This window comes from Poecilia mexicana, unplaced genomic scaffold (genome assembly GCF_051168715.1).
Source record: "Poecilia mexicana isolate PSO_F unplaced genomic scaffold, ASM5116871v1 scaffold_14, whole genome shotgun sequence".
In the NCBI taxonomy this organism is placed as follows: Eukaryota; Metazoa; Chordata; class Actinopteri; order Cyprinodontiformes; family Poeciliidae; genus Poecilia; species Poecilia mexicana.
The window spans coordinates 18972133-18990554 of record NW_028263383.1 but is presented as its reverse complement, the minus strand read 5'-3'; the positions used below and the strand labels follow the sequence as shown (position 1 = coordinate 18990554).

The window sequence follows — 18422 nt, the reverse complement described above, 5'->3', positions numbered from 1 at the left end:
TTTTCCTCAGGGGGCCCAAGATTCCTGGCGGCGCCCCTGGCCACAGCTGCCCTGGGGCAGACTAACAGAAGCTGCTACACAATCGGTGCCATCAGACTCCTACCAGCAGACAAGGCAGGTTTGGTGCCTTGCTCAAGGATTCTACAACTGAGAAGGATGTGGGGAGTTTGAACCAGCAACCCATCAGTTACAGGAACCACAGTGGCTACAACCAGTACAGGTGTGGTGCCACCATCTACTGGGTTCAAGTATAAGGCTTAACAAACACTACAGGACAACTCGAAACTTTTATTGTTAAATGAGATGTTACACTTTTATTTCTAAAATACATATAAATACACAGTTTCAACATAAAAAACTGTAATCTAACAGCTGCAGCAGAAAAGAGCAAAATATTACAGCTGGAGAAAAAATCAAATTGAAAATAACTGTAATCAATGCATGAAAATTAGTTTGTGGTGAATCTTGCATTTTTTAAAGTACAAATGCATTTCATTTAATTTGAAAAGATTTTAATTAGAGTAAAACTGGTTAATATAATTTGAAAGAATTGAAATCAGTTTTAATCTTATTTTACTTTAAAGACAAAACTATCAGAAATACTTTTTTTTACATATATTTATTGAAAACTCTCAACCATTCTGTACATTCTATTTTGATTTAAAAACTACAAAAAATAAAAAAAAACTATTGTAAAGAATACAAATTAATCCCTCAAGTCCAATCTTGTGAGAATGTTCTGGAAGGGAGTCCATGTCCAGTCAAACTCTGTTAATGCATGAAATAGTCAGTGGACCACAAAACCTCATCTATCAGCATCAGTACTGGTTCTCCTCAGGGCTGTGTGCTGAGCCCTCTGCTCTTCACGTTGTACACACACAACATATAGTTTAACACAAACAGAATGTTAATACAACAACATACAGTTTATCATTATTGTTTTATTATACAGAATATGCCAGAAAAAAAAAAGCATAGGTGCGATTAAAATGTGTCATGGTTACACATCTCTATGTATCCAAATGTGAAGATCCAAATGATCACATTTAACAAACAACAATTCTCAGCTTTATAGACATGAAACGCCTCCATCTTTCATTCTAGTTTTTAACCAAATCAATTCTAGAGAACCTCAACATAGGACAGGGTTTCCCCCAGTGTATTATAAGCCTGGCAGCCCGCCATGCTTTACTAGCCCCGCCGCCAGGCTAAGCGTCGCTTGTTTACGTTTCTAGGAAAAAAAAATATATATATATTTTTTTCTTTTTAAAGCCAGCCTGCAAGCGTCTCTTTTACTCTTAGCATTTCACTAGCAGAGCATATTTATTCCTAAAGGATAGGTTTATAGTTTATGCATTTAAACCCGGCAGCGTGCAGACTAATCACACAGCTGGCGCCTCTGCGTTTGCCTCGCGCTACCGCTGCTTTACCTCAGTGGGATCGCGCGCGCCTCCTTTCACTCAAACTGGACACAGGCTGACCTGTATGGATATTTACATCAACCTACTGTGAGGAATTACGATCCTTTGGAGAACTCTAGGTAAGAGTTTGAAACCCGCCACGTTAGCTCTGGTTGCACAGCTCAGTGTGAAGCGCAGGAATAACTTGTAGCGAATTCAGAGGCGCGTTGTGGAGCTGTGAGAATGATTTATCTTTGTGAACGAACAATTATATGCGATGTTTACATCTCAACACGCTGCCCAGCGTGTGGCTCTGTGTCTGTCTTCCCTGTAAAGTTTATGTCTGAGGTCCCGGTTTGCCAGAGCGCTTGTGGATCACGAGCAGCGCTAACCTCATCATGCAGGTTCAGCCTGATGAGGAGCTTTCGCGCTCTCCTTGGAGTCACACATCACGTTGATTTTATATTATTTTATTATCATTTTTAGTAGTAAACTCGACCAACCAGAATAGTTTCTGTGACGATTAAAAACTCAACAGACATGAAAAGGAAGAGCTACTAAAGCCACATTAGCAGCATTGAATTAAATCTCCCGTTTGTTGCGCATCTCTGCGTAGTGCAGCAGATTACCTCATCATGCAGGGCCGGTCCAAGGCTGTATGAGGCTGATGGAGCCGCTGACTTAAATGGATTAAACAGAAGTACAAATTTGTTGTTTTTAGACTAGTTGTGGGTTTAAATAGCATTTCACTGTAGATCTTTTCCTGTAGCATATAATTAAACCGTAATATTTTTACATTTCCTGTCAACTTAACATCTTTTAATACAAAAACACGGTGGACCGCCTCGACGCCCCGACCACTGGGCTTAGAAAGTTTTCTGGGGGAAACTCTGTAGAACATGTATGGAAAATATTTCTACAGCTTTTCACCAGTGTGAATCCTCATGTGGTGAGTTAAATTAACTTTTTGACAAAAACTTTTTCCACAGTTCCCACATGAAAACGGCTTTTCACCTGTGTGACTCCTCATGTGACGAATTAAATAACATCTTTGACTAAAACTTTTTCCGCAGTTCACACAAGAAAACGGCTTTTCACCAGTGTGAATCCTCATGTGGCGAGTTAAATTAACTTTTTGACAAAAACTATTTCCACAGTTCACACATGAAAACGGCTTTTCACCAGTGTGAATCCTCATGTGGCGAGTTAAACTATCTTTGCGATTAAAACATTTTCCACAGTTCACACATGAAACTGACTTTTCACCAGTGTGAATCCTCATGTGACTAATTAAAGACCCTTTTTGATTAAAACTTTTTCCACAGTTCCCACATGAAAACGGCTTTTCACCAGTGTGAATCCTCTTGTGACTAGTTAAAGACCATTTGCGTCTAAAACTTTTTCCACAGTTCCCACATGAAAACGGCTTTTCACCAGTGTGAGTCCGCAGGTGACTAATTAAATACGATTTGTTACTAAAACTTTTTCCACAGTTCCCACATGAAAATGGTTTTTCCCCAGTGTGAATCCTCATGTGAGCATCAAAAACAGATTTGAAAGGGAAACGTTTTTCACAGATGACACATGAGAAAATCTTGCATCTTTCCTGATTCTGGTTCTCAGCTTCAGCAGCTTCCTGGAAGATGTCTTGGTTCCTGTTTGGTTCTGATTCAGTTTGGTTTGTTTGCTCATCAACAGGAACCACCATGCAGGTATCAGTCTCCTGTTTTAATTCAATCTGTTCTTCACCATGACTGCAGTAAACTTCCTGTTCTTGTTTCACTTGCAGAGGCTCTAACTCCTCCTTTTCCACAGTGGATCTTCTCTCCTGGTTACAAACGTTACACTTCAGGGAATCTGGAGAAGAAAACAGAGGAAGTGAGAAATTATTACCTTTACTGAAGTAAATGGGAGAAATCCTTCATCGTTTAAGACAGAAATGGACAAAAAAAAAAACACTTGAAAATTCAAGAGTGCAGACAGAGATACAGATCAGTCGACATCTCCAGCTGACATTTGGAGAATTCTCAAATTAATGGATTTTAAAAACATATTTATCACAAGATTAATTGCAGTAGGGATTATTGTTAATATTTAACAGTAAATTATATTATTTCAAGACAATATTTGGAGCTATTGTTTATTTTTATTATTTTGACTTGTATTAAAATTTTATTTTAGTCCACTTTATATCTTTGGGGTTTATTTACAAACATAAGTTTATTTGACAGTTGATAGTTGCTTAGTTTTTGTTCCTTTATTTACTTTTCTAAGTTAGACAGGAAGAACTGTGGGTCAGTTTTCTGTAAGTATAAGAACTGGTATTGGACCAGCATGAACTGGGTTGGGCCTGTGGGTTTTGACCAGAGCAGGAGAGGAAACAATGAAAAGTAGTGATGGTGAGATGAAGCTTCATGAAGCACTGAGGAACTCCCAGCTTGTTTCCTGGATCACAGACACCCCCTGCTGTTACATGATACTGTGGAAGTTTATCCCTTTCCTGCATAGCGGTCACTACAGTGGACAGCTACCTAAAAGCCATTTTCTTGTGCTTCTTGTGGATTTTTATGTTTTAAATGACCACTGAAGTGGACACTAATGCATCATAAAATACACTATCAACTACTGGCCATCAGCTGCAAATGCAAGAAATTATTTTTATTAAATCCAATATGGCCGACAGACAAAAAAAACAAAAAAACATGCCAACCGACCCGGTCCCTCCTTCCACTGTAAACGACTCTGGCAGGTAAAAAACAAAAATATTGTGACATCAGATAACCCTTAAGGAACAATACTACTGATGTATTTTTCAAATAACAACTTTGTATTAGAAGAAAATTACAATTGATCACCTAAGAAAATAATATATTTTCTTTACAAACATTTTTCCTACCTCTTTTATGCCTTAAAAAAAATGGGTAAAAAATCCTGACATAAAGGATCGAAATTCATGCTTGAAAGGGTTATAAGAGAGTAGGAGACCCACCCATCTCATGATAAGATCATGCAGACACATGATCTTATCAGACACAATCTTAAAGCACATTATACAATTTTCTATTACACTACTAACGCCGCTAGTTTTAGTTTATGTTGCTTGTGTACCATATCTGCATAAACAACAGTATACTATATTTAGAGGTGTGCCGATTGATCGGTCACCGATCATAATCGGGCCGATTTTCGTGAAAAAGTGCATGATCGGTGATCGGCGATCATTGTCTCTTGTTGCCGATACCGATCACCTCATTTCGCAGCCTGCCTGTGCAGCTGGTCTCCTCTTTCCTTCACACTGCACAAACGCGCAGCCACAAAGCCTAAGCGATGTGTAACTATAATGCACTGAGTGAATCGGGAAGTTTGCGTGTTGCGGCGGAAAATTGAACAACATCAAAATGCATCAACACAACGAAGCTAATACGACATAAAAACAGTGCCATACTTGACGGAGTTTGGCTACATCGAGGCTCACTGCAGTAAAAAAGACATATGGAGGATCAGATAGCAGGTAAAGCAGCGCACAGCTACAAACACTCACCCGGATTAGCATGACGGTCAGAAAGCTAAACAAATAATCCGCAAAATTATTCAAGTCTTCGAGCTGCGATGTAAGACGCTGGTTCTGCTCTCCTGTTGAACCGCTGCTACAGGTAGTAATATTTGAGAGACGGAGCTTCGCTTCTGCTCCACCTGGTAGTGACTCTCACACCGAACCTCTGCTTAAAGCTGCAGCATCTAACCTAAAAAAAAAAAAAAAAATTTTACATATGTATTAAAACTTTCGCTGTCCTAACATGAGACAGATAATCTCTAAAAAAATAATCCATCTCCTCCCTGTTCTGCATAATTACTCCGCTCAGTCAGAAACAGCTAATCAGAGCTAGCAGTAATCAGCTAGCCGCCATGCTATCAGGAAGTTTTCATTCAGTAACTCAGGATTGTTTATTGTAATGGATCCTGTTTTTGCCTTTGAATGTTAAGTTTTATACTTGAATTTTTTTGGCAATGTTGAGAGGTTTTATTTTGGCTCTTTGCATTATTTAGCCTCTTCAGAGCCTTCATTTGTTATCAGTCTGTTAAAGATAGTTTTATCAATAGCAGTACAATTTGCACAATGCCTGTTTTGTTTAGTTTTCTTCTTGAAAAAAGTTATTAACAGCAAGTTTTTGTCTAAATTAAGGTAAATTCATGGTTCCCTTTTCCACATAATGTAACCGGTAGTGTTTATGATTAAAAAAAATTAAAAAAAAATAATTATGTGATCGATATCGGTGATCGGCCCTCATGGGTGATCGGTATCGGTATCGGGAGGAAAAAACCTGATCGGCACATCTCTATTCTAAATAGTTGAAAATAGATTATGACCAACAGGGTCAATGGGCTAGTTCTCAGAACTCAAGATACGACTCATGAAGGAGTAGACAGACTAGAAGTTTGCCAATGTGGGTGCCTTGTATTCACAGTGAATAATTATATGCATATGTACATCACAATAGGAAAAAAAACACATTCAAATGGCCATATCAAATACAAAAAAATACACAACGAAAACAATTAAATTAACAAATCAAAGAAAAATAATCAATCAGTTTCATAGTTCCAGGAACAAGCCACACTACTAAACCCCCGGAACTGGGGTGGTTCAACGGGGTCAGGCGTACGGTGGCCGACAGGTGCAAATGCGCAGCAAAAGAGAAAACATGCAAACAAAAGAAAAGACACACCCCCGAATCAAATGCAGCAAACAAAAAAGAAAACACCCCCGAATCAAATGCAGCAAACAAAAAAGAAAACACCCCCGAATTAAATGCAGCAAACAAAAAAGAAAACACCCCCGAATTAGAAAACACCCCCGAATTAAATGCAGCAAACAAAAAAGAAAACACCCCCGAATTAGAAAACACCCCCGAATTAAATGCAGCAAACAAAAAAGAAAACACCCCCGAATTAGAAAACACCCCCGAATTAAATGCAGCAAACAAAAAAGAAAACACCCCCGAATTAGAAAACACCCCCAAATTAAATGCAGCAAACAAAAAGTGTTGAAAACGGAAGTGCTCCAGACCACTAGGGGGAGTCAAAGAAAATAGTATTCATTTCTATGGGACCAGATGCAAGATTCAGAGAAAGAAATTTGAAAGAAAGTAAAGGTGCGTATTACTATATTTCTTGTCAGATACGCCGTCTTTTATAATATTATAGAATAACAGAATAATTTATGGGTAGCGTGATAGACTTTGTGTCAGTCATACCATTCTGGGCTCGGTCTCGTAGATGCTTCCCCGAATTAGCAAAGCAATTGTGCTAATCATACCGCAAGAAAAAATATATAAATTACACACTCGTATAGATATAGATAGATAGATAGATAGATAGATAGATAGATAGATAGATAGATAGATAGATAGATAGATAGATAGATAGATAGTGAATTCGATTTATCACCTATCTGTCACAAGAGGGATAGAGATGTTTGTAACTTTTTCTTTGTTTGTGTGGTGTATGTCTGGTTTCAACTATACCTATGTGCATACCATTTACCTTTTTTAGGTGGCCATGTTTTGCTGTTTCTGTGGACAAAATCTAGGAACAATTCAAGTTTTGTTTTTCATGTGGGAAGAATGTGCAGTTCTTGGCACAAGCTCAAGACACTGGTAAGCAGTGATGGCATAGTTACTTGTAAAAATTAACTTTAATCGATTACTTATTACTACTTGAAAAAGTAGATTAGTGATTACTTTTTTTGGAAATTCACTAAGTTACATATTTTTTTTTTCTCCACCACTTGTGAAAAGCTTGAACGTTGCAAATAATTAATTGCAAGTTATTTAATTATAGTAATATCAAGTATGTATCTCCGCTTATAATGTTGAACTGAACGGGAGATTAATGGTTACAACAGCACGCACGCACACACACACACACACACACAAAAACCTTAGTATTTTGTGTATGTTTTTGTGATTTCCACTATTGTCTGCATAACTATAAATAAGATTGTAGAGCAGATTGTAGAGCAACACGTTTGATTACTCGTTACTAAAAACAGTGGTCCCACGTCGCACATATTCATGAAGTACTTTTGGTTTAACAAGCCGCACTTTTTTTTAGATATATATCCCAGCTGTTTATCTCAATAAATATGGTTTTATTCTATTTTTTAAAATATTTTTTTTAAATTATCATGCCTAACTGCACATAATTTTGTAGAGTAGACTATTTATATGCTACTTTTAATAACAGCACAGAACTTTTGCCCTTACTGTACTGTATGTTACTCAGTTTTTACACAGATTCTATTTTGGTGTGAACCTAATTGTTTGAATTGCGTAACATTTTTACTGTGCCAACTTAATTTCCCTGGTGTTGGGCAGTAAAAAGATATTCTGCTCTATTTTTTTCACAGGATCTGAGCTGGACACCCTCTCAGAAGATGACCTGATTAGAAAGTATTTTCATGATGGCTATAGTCATTCAGAAATTTTGGATTTCTTGGGAAACCTTCACAATGTTGAAATGAGCCATCGCTCCTTAAAGAGCAATTGGTACGTGCTGCTATTGAAGAAGAGCTAAAGGGACCAGGCCAGCATTATGGCTATCGCTTGATGTGGCAGACACTCCGACAGAAGTATTGTCTGACTGTCAGAAGAGACGATGTCATGGCATTGATGGCAGAACTTGACCCCTCAGGAGTACAACTGCGTGCAAGACGAAGATTTATAAGAAGAGTTTATAGTTCTTGTGGCCCAAACTATGTCTGGCATGCAGATGGTTATGACAAACTAAAGCCCTATGGCTTGGCAATAAGTGGTTGCATAGATGGGTATTCTCGGAAGGTGCTATGGTTAGTGTGTAAAGCCAGCAATAATGATCCTGGAGTCATTGCTCAAAACTATGTGCAATGTGTCTCAGAATTTGGGAAGATACCAATGCGCCTCCGCACAGACTGTGGCACTGAAAATGGAACAATGGTGGCAATGCATTGTACATTAAGGTCATCACACACTGATGATTTTGCTGGGGCTGCCAGCCATATGTATGGCTCTTCAACAGCCAACCAACGCATCGAAAGCTGGTGGTCATATTTCAGAAAACAAAGGTGAGTTTGTCAACAGTTTATTGTAATTTTTGTATAAATACCAAGTAGTAGACCTTCAAAAGTTGAATAAATTTAGTAGTCTTCTTGGATAAGCAAACATTTCAAAATTTTAATGCAACATTTTACTTGATTACCTCTACTTTGTCAGAAGAAATGAAGTACTTGCATATCTCTTAATGACCATTATGTTTTGTGCTATATACAACTTAATTTTATAGTGTAACATTTGAAATGGATGAATCAGAAGCTCAACATTTAAAGTATAACAGTTGATGTCTGCTTACATTATATTTAACTGTGTAGGTCAACATATATTTAAATATTTTCATGACATAGAAACTAGTCCTATTACTTTCTGCTGATCTAATTATCTTATAATTTTGGTTTATTGTAGATCTCAGTTCTGGATGGATCTCATGAACGATTTGAAGGAAAGACATCTCTTCAATGGAAGTCATGAGCACACATGCCTTGTGCGGTTTGTCTTCATGGATATGCTACAGAGAGATCTTGATGAATGCAAGGACAGGTGGAATAAACATAAGACCTGTTAAACAATCTTGCTGTCCATCTGGTAAACCAGATGTGATGTATCATCTACCTCACAGGTAATTTTTGTTGTTTTTGTCTTCAACATCTGGTTAATTTAAAACCTCTTTGGGAACTCTAAAAAATAATTTGCCAAAACAAAAATAATGAACAATGTGTTAACAGTATGTCACTTTTTATTCTAACAATTTCAGATGACAATTTCTAAAATTTAAATTTAAATACAATTAATCATTTAGACAGGTTACAACAATAGTCACAGCAGTAACAGTTTAGTGAAGAAATGTAAATATAACTAAATGTTTACTATGCTTCTTCTATTCCTAGGTTTGGTGGAACAGACTGTGGTTTCCCAGTCTCCCAGGAGCAATTGGGACAGTTTGTGACAGAGACTAACAACATTCAATGTGGAGATGAACACCTTCAGGCACATTTTGAGAACCTCCAGAGACAGTGCGGCCTAGCACATCCACAGAGTTGGGAATCATGTGTCGAAAACTATATCAAACTGAAAAACATGGCGGACTTATAAACAAACAAGAATCCAAATTTGAAGGTCGCACACAAACACTAAACAGTGTCATAACTGAACAGGTTTGACAAGTTAAATAGTTAGCATTTTGTTTTGTTGTTATGCATTTCACCTTAATAAAGCCAAAACCCAGGGGAGTTTTGAATCCCAAAGTCCATGTCTTCTTTAAACTGATGATACGTCTTGGACATTGGTATTTTGATAGTGTTGGAGCAGGTGCTACTGACAGGAAAACGAGAAGTGGCCTGAAAGATCAGTTTTGGTGGTGACAGAATTGAAGATGGAGGTAGTTTGTTCAAGCCGGTTGCAAACATCAGGATGTCCTGGAGAGAGAGACCCGTTTTTTGTTCTAGAAAAGAAGCAATGAGTTTATGTATCAGATATTACAATAACACCAGAATATAGCAATAAATCTTAAAGTCCACCTTCTGTGTCAAGGAGAAAGTCTCTCCAGAATCCTAGCACTCTTGTTTCCTCAAGTCGTCTGCTGCTACCCTTTTCACTGAGCTGAACCTCAAATATTTCCTCCAATATTTTGGATGTCAGCTGTTCCACTCTTGCACACATGAATGGCCTGAAGACGGAAGCATGCTGCTCCAAAGCATTCTGGAAGTTCAGTGTTGAAAGGCCATCCTTGAATCTATAAAAAGTTTGAAACAGAAATCACCTTAATTATTATCAAAAGAGCAGATATTTTTCAGTAACTCAAAGAACATTAATATGTCTAATCTTTTTTTATTATTTTTATTTAGCATAGGTAATATTGCTGATCCACTGTACACAGTGAATTAACCTACAGTAACGTTAATTTTCTCCAGTTAAGCCGTCCAATCAATAAGGCTCCTATTTATTTGGCTGCTGTTGATTGATTGATTGATTGATTCTTGCACTATTGTACATTTGCTTGTTTTAACTGCAACAAAATAGTAACTAAATTAGCATAGTTATTTTTTAAGTTAAGGAAGAGAAACATTACCTTTGAATAGAGAAATGGTTGCGGTAAATGATGTACCAATCAATGAACTCCTTTACAATTTTCCATTTGTCATCAACACTCACAGGGAACTGCAAGCAACCAGCAGTTTGCAAGATGCTTGCATGTCTTTCAACTGACTGGTGTAGTTCAGTCAATGTACCTGCACTGGATATCTATGGTAGAGAACAATAACCAAAAACATAAATGAATATACTACTCCAGTACCTGTTTGAAGGTAAGAAGATATACAACACTTAAAGGGGCATTGTTATGTGAAATTAATTTATAAAAGAACATGGCATGGTTGTTGGTGCCAGACATGCACCAACAACATTGCAAACAAAACTCTCAGCAGTATTTTAGAAATACTGATGAGTATTTTTGAAATATTCAGCAGTTTATGAAATACTCTTAATCTGCTGATCTACTGGGATTCTCATAAAGAAACTTCTCTAGGGTTTACACAGAATGGTCCAAAAAAGGTCAAATATCGGTAACACTTTATTTGAAGGGGGTGAATAAGACTGTCATGACACTGTCATAAACATGACATAACACCTGTCAAGAACATCAATAAGCCTTCATGAATATTTATGACTGTTGTCATAAAGCGTCATTCAGTAAAATATGACACTTTTAATACACAGTTGACATTATTCAAAATGTCTTTGTTATGACAACTTGACATTAACCAAGAAATCATTACTGATATAAATTTGTTACAAAAGTATTACTGATTGCACTTTAAAAATTATGTAACTTTATGTTATTAAAGATAAAGTTAAAACAGTGATGATTTATTGGAATTAATTGGAGTATAATTAATTAATTTATTAATTAATTGGAGTTAATTGGAATTAGCCATCTTCTGATGGCTAAATCCAGCAAGTTAACTTGCCATGTCAGAAAGCATGAATCATCTCAGACTGGTTTCTTAAACATAATGAGTTCACTGAACTCGAATGGCCTCCATAGTCACCAGATGTCAATCCAATAGAAAACTTTAGGGATGTGGTGGAAGGAGAGATTTGCATCATGGATGTAATGCCAACAAATCTACAGCAACTATGTGATGCCATCATGCAAAGATGGACCAGACTATCTAAGGAAAGTTTCCAGTATTTAGTTGAATCCATGCCACTATGGATTAAAGCAGTTCAGAAGGCAAATGGGCGTACAAACCGGTACTAACGAGATGTACCTAATAAAGTGGCTTGTCTTTTTTATGCATATAGCATTCTCATAAGTGAAGGTAGCGTAGGTACTTGTTTGTGCTTTAATATGACAACATGTGCCTTTTAGAAAATATCAGATTTATTCTGAACAATAGAATCGTATCAAACACAAAATACAAATGATCTTAGTGTTACTTGAAATTATGGAATAACAAAATTTTTGCTTGATTGTAACAACTTGTAAAGCCTCATCAATAATGCTATCCTACCTCAATCAAAGAAGCCCTCATGGTGTTGTCGGTGATGTCTTCTATCTTTCCTTCTGTATTTGTTGATGTTCCTGTGAGGTGCTGGTAGAGCTTCTCAGATAAGAATTGAGGACCTGGACCTCCATGAACGACAGAAGTGGCAATCATCCTCCCAACCAGGAAATATTCATCATTTTTGGCTGCTGTATAGATTTTGTTCACATTAATTCCACATTCACCAACGGCTGTCACATTCTTATGAGAAAACTCTGAAATATTGCCCTTAACGCCAATACCTTCACTGTCAAAAGTGATACATTTCCTTTCTTCAGGCCCATCAAAGACTCTTCGAGTCCTTAAGCAGGTCATTAAAAGGCTTAGAAACTCGCGCTTGGGACCACCGTTATCAACACCGTCTTCTGCCTGTCCCTCGTCATCGGTGAATTTTACAAATATTTCATTGAAAGGGTTGAAAGAAGCCCGCTTGAAACCTCTCAGTGCTCCATCCCATACATTGGCTCTGTTTATGTTAAAGCGGCTGAGAGATGATGACTTGATCATTGCCGAGAGCTCTGAAATGATGTCCGCAGCAGTCACGTTGTCTGTACTATAAAACATGAAGTGTACAATTATTTCAAATACAAAAAGCACAAAAGGATTTAGAAGAAAACTAATTTCTAATTAATACCTTTGCTCAGGGAACTGCATCACATATTCATCCGGCTCAGAGTCGCTGTCAACAATTATTGGTGCGTACACATTTGTGTAGTTGCTGTATTGAAAAGGAAATAGAGTAAATACTTTACTAGGTAAATAATTTAAATTCATCCCTGATAAGGCATAGAGATTTCTGTCAGTCATTCTTGGCAGTAGGACAGCTAACACCAGCATATTTGGCTAATTCTTGCACACTACTCAAAGTTTGATAGAAAAAAAATATTGAACAACCAGAAGTTATGGTGCTGTCAAGTTTTTTGCTCTTAAACCACCTCATCTTCTGCCCAAACTTGAAAAAGCTTGCTTCCCTCAAAGAAAAGCAGGAACCACTAATGTCAGCAACAATTATTAGTTATCTTTTATTTTTGTCTGTAGATTATTTCAATTGACAGTGTAAGACCACCATGACTTCACATAAATAGTCACAGAGAGTCACAGAGCAGGTTGAAAACCAACAAACAAATTAAACAAAATCAATTACAGATCACAATGAACTAATTAAATATGTTTCAGGCAATGTTAACAATCTACTTTTAAGTTAACAGTGAATGAACAAACAAATAAACTACATTCCAAACACATAAAACCCATTGAATCAAATGCTAATTTTGGTCTCTGAATTCAGATTAAATGATATAATGTCCATTTCCTACCAGAGTGTCTTTGTGGAAGCTTGAAGCTGAGGCTCTTTGTCTGAAGAGATCATTGTGAGCACAGGTGTGCCAAGTTACCTTATAGAGTTCAGATGGGCCTGAGTGAAAGGGATGGGTGCGCTTGGTTCTCTGATGTGTGTGCCAGTTGGGTGGATATACTAAATGCACTCACAAATGTACCAGTTGGTACCAGTTGCTGTTTTAACTGGACAGGTGCAAAACTTTTTTTTTAAATGACTTTTTTCAGTTTGGAAATGTAAGAAGACATTTTAGTTGAGATTAACAATTCAGTTAGTTACAGTTCTTGGATTTATCCGTGATGGAATTTTTTGTAAGTCTTTATGCCAAATGTTATGTGTAATTTCTATAAATCATTTCAGTAAATGTGTTGACATGTGCAAAAGTTGACATGTGCTCACACAACCTACCGATAGAAGTGGTTCTGGCCCTCTGAGGACATGGGATGCTCCTGGACGTTGGTGTTTCCGCCATCCTAATTTAACATAAATTAGTACTCCAGTTGTGGTAGTGGCAATACCATACAGACTTAGCTAACACAATGTCATGTATCTCATCTTGGGTGATTGTCTTTGTGAATTTTTGAAAATATTTTATGGTATGTAATTTTTACATATTGAACTATGAAAGGGATTGAGTTCAATCTTACCTGATCAGACCCTTGTTCTGTGTGTCCAAAAGGCCTGAAAACAAAAATTAACATAGCTATACAGTGGATATAACAGTTTCTGCAAGAAAATATGAAGCAAACAGTAATTTGTATTTTACCTATTCAAAAGTTTCTCCAGTCTTGGAGTGCTTGCTTCATCTGGACCATCCCACACCTATGTACAACATATAAAAGACATGTTTTATCTTATCAAAAGAAAGTGTAAGTAATTCAATTCAGGAGAAATGTCATAAAGATGCAGACTGACCACAGTGTCAGATAGTGGACTATCTTGAGATGGCAACCTTACATGAACCACACTGTCATCATCACTTGAACTTTGTCCACTGAAACCTTTAAAAAGCAATGATTATTTTGACATTTATGTTAATTATTATTTTTATGTAATTCCACAAATTGTTTAGTTGCATAGGAATTTTTCATAACTTCATATACATGTTAAACAACAAGAAAATTTTAGTATCAGTTGTACAAATAGAATTTTGTACAATTAGCAGCACAATATATTCAGATTTCTTTATCTATCCATCCATCCATCCATCCATCCATTTTCTTATACCCTTTTCCCAGAGCACCTGGACAGAACCCACAGGGAGAACATGCAAACTCCATACAGAAAGACTCCAGGCAAGGAATTGAAACCAACAACTTCTTGCTGCAAGGCAACAATGCCACCAACTGTGTCACTGGGCAGCAGATTTCTATTTATCTTTTAGAAGTTATTTGAAGACAGTAAGTCTTCTATTACTATGAACCACACAGTTTTGTTCGTTGATATTAACCAAAGGAAAATGGTTACTATCATTTCAACAACCAGTGAAAAGAAATATATTATAAATGTGTACTATAAATAAATTTTCTTTTGCAAGGCTAAATTTTGCAATTAATAAAATGTACGTTTGTACATCAGTCTTTACAAAAGGGAGGTAGGTTTTGTAAAGAGGAAAATCCTTTTGCTTCCTTAGATAAAATATATGACATCATAGCTTGAATTAATCTTGCACAGAATTCTGGATATAGGAGGAAATTTTGCCATTTTAACTATAAGACTATAGCAAAATTGATCTTCAAACTATTTGGAATGTAGATCAAAAGCACTTACAGCTTTTTGCAAAGTCCTCAACAGGGCAAATGTAAAGTGTCACTCTTTGGTAAGGCTTTCCAATTGCCTCCTTGTACTTTTGCACTGTGAAAGGAATGTCTGTTCCTGGGATGTTCTTAACCTCCCTTGCATCAGGATACAACAAGACATGGGCACAATCTCTCAGGTCTATGTTAAAATCCTTTTGCTTCTTTACAGCAGCAGCAAGCACTTGTTCCGATGCCCACTCAGGGTGAATCTCAACTGGAAGGAACTTCCCTCTCACTGTCTTAAGGGAATCTACCTGCATCCTCATAAGCCCAACATTAATCTGGGGAGAGACAAAATTTAATCAATCAAATTAAATTATTTGATGAAGTATGTAATTTCCAGTTTGTGTTTGCACTAAATTAAAGGCATACCTTCAGTTTATTTCCCTTCTGTGTTTTGTTCTGATGCTTCTTGGTAAAAAATGTCTTTCTTTCCCTCTCTTTTATAGCTCTAAAGTTCATGAAACACTCTACACCTGAAATTCGTAATAAAAAAATACACGATTGGCACTTTAGTTATAATTTAAATGCATTAATTATTAATTGCAGGTACGATCAATACTGCAATGATCGTACCTGCATCTACAGATGGTTTAAAATGCTAACACTTAAGCATGCTGAAATAAATAACCCATGCTTCGGTTTACCTGTGCTGGTGCTTGGTTGAACATCGGGAGTTGCAGTGGTCGTGTTCCTCTCATCTTGGGCTTTGTTTGCATGATCTTGGACAAATTTTATGTTTCTGCCACATTGACAACAAAAGTCTGCAGAATTTATGGCGGCAGTTCCACAAAATGGACAGTACATCTGAAAGAAAATTTGTTTTTTAACTCTCCAAAATACGTGAGGAAATAAATACATTAAAAGTGGAGACATTGCCTACTAAAATGCTGAAATGAGTCATTCTCAAAAAAGATATTTAATTATACGAGTGTGTAATTTATATATTTTTTCTTGCGGTATGATTAGCACAATTGCTTTGCTAATTCGAGCAAGCATCTACGAGACCGAGCCCAGAATGGTATGACTGACACAAAGTCTATCACGCTACCCATAAATTATTCTGTTATTCTATAATATTATAAAAGACGGCGTATCTGACAAGAAATATAGTAATACGCACCTTTACTTTCTTTCAAATTTCTTTCTCTGAATCTTGCATCTGGTCCCATAGAAATGAATACTATTTTCTTTGACTCCCCCTAGTGGTCTGGAGCACTTCCGTTTTCAACACTTTTTGTTTGCTGCATTTAATTCGGGGGTGTTTTCTAATTCGGGGGTGTTTTCTTTTTTGTTTGCTACATTTAATTCGGGGTGTTTTCTAATTCGGGGGTGTTTTCTTTTTTGTTTGCTGCATTTGATTCGGGGGTGTTTTCTTTTTTGTTTGCTGCATTTGATTCGGGGGCGTTTTCTTTTTTGTTTGCTGCATTTGATTCGGGGGGGTGTCTTTTCTTTTGTGTGCATGTTTTCTCTTTTGCTACGCATTTGCACCTGTCGGCCACCGTACAGGCGGGTTGGTTAAAGCGCTTGGTGCAGTTTCTAGGCTGACAGAAGTCAGATCAGAGTGGGAACAGTTTTGTTCATGGGCTGCAAGAAGTCTCCCACCAGCCTGGTGGGGAAACCAAATCTTTCGGCACCACAGGTGAAATCCTTTTATGTTCTTAGGCCTGAATCTTCAGCTCACCATCAAACCTGACCTGTATAATAAAACTGGACCATTCTCAAATATATATATTTTCCTATTGTGATGTATATATATATATATATTAGGGCTGAAACGATTCCTCGAATGATTCGAGTACCTCGATTACTAAAATTCCTCGAGGAAAATTTACCTGCCCCGAAGCTTCGTTAATTTATGTTTTATTAGTTAGCGCACTGTGTTCCGGCCGGGACTTCATTTGCGTTGCGCGGAGCTCTCACTTCCGCCTCTGAGTTGTTGACAAAAGCTAAGTCTCAGCGGCATAAAGTCCAATCTTCAAGATTGGCCCGTGGGGATTTTATTGATTGATGATAATGCCCGACTTTTTATCGTTTTTGGGGAACCAATAAGCATCCTTAAAATGACTGGGGGAATGCCTGGAGTACGGCAGCATTTCTCCTCCGGGGCTGCTGGTTGAAAGCGAACGGCGGGAAGAGCGCTGAGGTGAGCGGATAGACTGAACAGGGCGGGCGGCTGAGTAGCTGATGCTTACCGTGTAAATGTAGCTTTACCGACGAACCGCACAATAAATTTCATATCCCGGTCTGAAGAAACGGGTGGCGGAGCGCATCGTACATGGCTGGTAGATGAGTTTCTGAGTGTGACCAGTGAAGGTGTCGTAAATATCCCGTATTGCTTCCCCCCGTGTTCGTCCCCCGGTCTAACGGTTCGTCAGTCCGCTGGTCTATTTCCTCCCCTCCACCCCATCTTACGTTCGTTCATTCGCCCTCTCCTCCCACTCCAGGCGGCATTTCCCGTATTTTCAAACCCAAAGCGTGACAGGTTAGGTGGCAAGGTGAGTTTAATTAATCTATTAAACTCACTGAAGATGAATACATAAACTAAAAGCTGGATTGTAGACATTTTTTATAAGCATATTTGTGAGCCTGCCTCTTTGTTATTAAATTCAATATAATTTCAGATTTTTCTATAACTTTTCTTCTGGTTAACTTAGAAAGTGAGCTATTATTGTTACAGGTTAGTTTTCTAAACTACAAAAAAGCAACTGTTAGGGATGCTCAAATATGAAAAATTGGACTGATATTGATATCTGATAGTAACACCGGTATTATGCCAGATTTACCAATATTTCATTTTATAATTTTTTTTTATCCGATTACTCGATTAATCGTAAGAATAATCGATAGATTACTCGATTACTAAAATATTCGTTTACAACAGCCCTAATATATATATATATATATATATATCCTACCAATGGCTAGAGAAAGCTGGACTCAAGGACAGCACAGAGGCCCTCATCCTGGCCGCCCAGGAACAGGCCCTAAACACCAGAGCAATAGAGGCTCAGATCTACCACACCAGACAAGACCCAAGGTGTAGGTTGTGCAAGGAGGCCTCTGAGACAGTCCAGCACATAACAGCAGGGTGCAAGATGCTGGCAGGGAAAGCGTACATGGAACGACATAACCAAGTGGCGGGCATAGTGTACAGGAACATCTGTGCAGAATATGGACTGGAAACCCCGAGATCGAAGTGGGGAACACCCCCAAAGGTGGTGGAGAATGACCGAGCTAAGATCCTGTGT

General features: G+C 37.6%; 2 protein-coding genes and 1 pseudogene across 4 annotated transcripts in view; 1 reads left to right on the top strand and 2 right to left on the bottom strand.

The window, feature by feature from the left end:
• Positions 1–18422, bottom strand: part of LOC148155521 (uncharacterized) — a 33834-nt gene that overhangs the window by 12155 nt on the left and 3257 nt on the right. The window contains exon 2 of the mRNA XM_088012622.1: positions 2321–3257. Within this exon, the coding sequence (XP_087868748.1) occupies positions 2321–3257 (937 nt within the window). The remainder of the gene's footprint in view (positions 1–2320; positions 3258–18422) is intronic.
• LOC148155522 (uncharacterized) lies at positions 5301–9583 on the top strand (annotated as a pseudogene).
• Positions 9210–17381, bottom strand: LOC106912369 (G2/M phase-specific E3 ubiquitin-protein ligase-like). 3 transcript variants are annotated; one of them, XM_088012311.1, is made up of 14 exons: positions 15819–17381; positions 15544–15647; positions 15143–15452; positions 14288–14373; positions 14139–14194; positions 14020–14053; positions 13781–13845; positions 12671–12754; positions 12279–12589; positions 12004–12185; positions 10560–10732; positions 10009–10223; positions 9696–9932; positions 9210–9559 (listed from the first exon to the last, which is right to left on the bottom strand). In XM_088012311.1, the coding sequence occupies exons 1-13, from the start codon at positions 16045–16047 to the stop codon at positions 9697–9699; spliced, it is 2085 nt and encodes a 694-aa protein (XP_087868437.1). In that variant the 5' UTR covers positions 16048–17381; the 3' UTR covers positions 9210–9559; position 9696. The 3 variants fall into 3 exon arrangements, with proteins under 3 accessions (XP_087868437.1, XP_087868436.1, XP_087868438.1); XM_088012310.1 differs by having other exon boundaries at positions 9210–9932; XM_088012312.1 differs by lacking the exons at positions 15544–15647; positions 15819–17381 and having other exon boundaries at positions 9210–9932; positions 15143–15518.

Coding starts and splice junctions, on each gene's coding strand:
- LOC106912369 (XM_088012310.1), bottom strand. CDS start 16,047: ATGTCTCCACTTTTAATGTATTTATTTCCTCACGTATTTTGGAGAGTT. Junction 14,054..14,138: donor CTGGAGAAACTTTTGAATAG/GTAAAATACAAA, acceptor TTTTGTTTTCAG/GCCTTTTGGACACACAGAAC. Junction 13,846..14,019: donor CAGAACAAGGGTCTGATCAG/GTAAGATTGAAC, acceptor ATGTTAAATTAG/GATGGCGGAAACACCAACGT.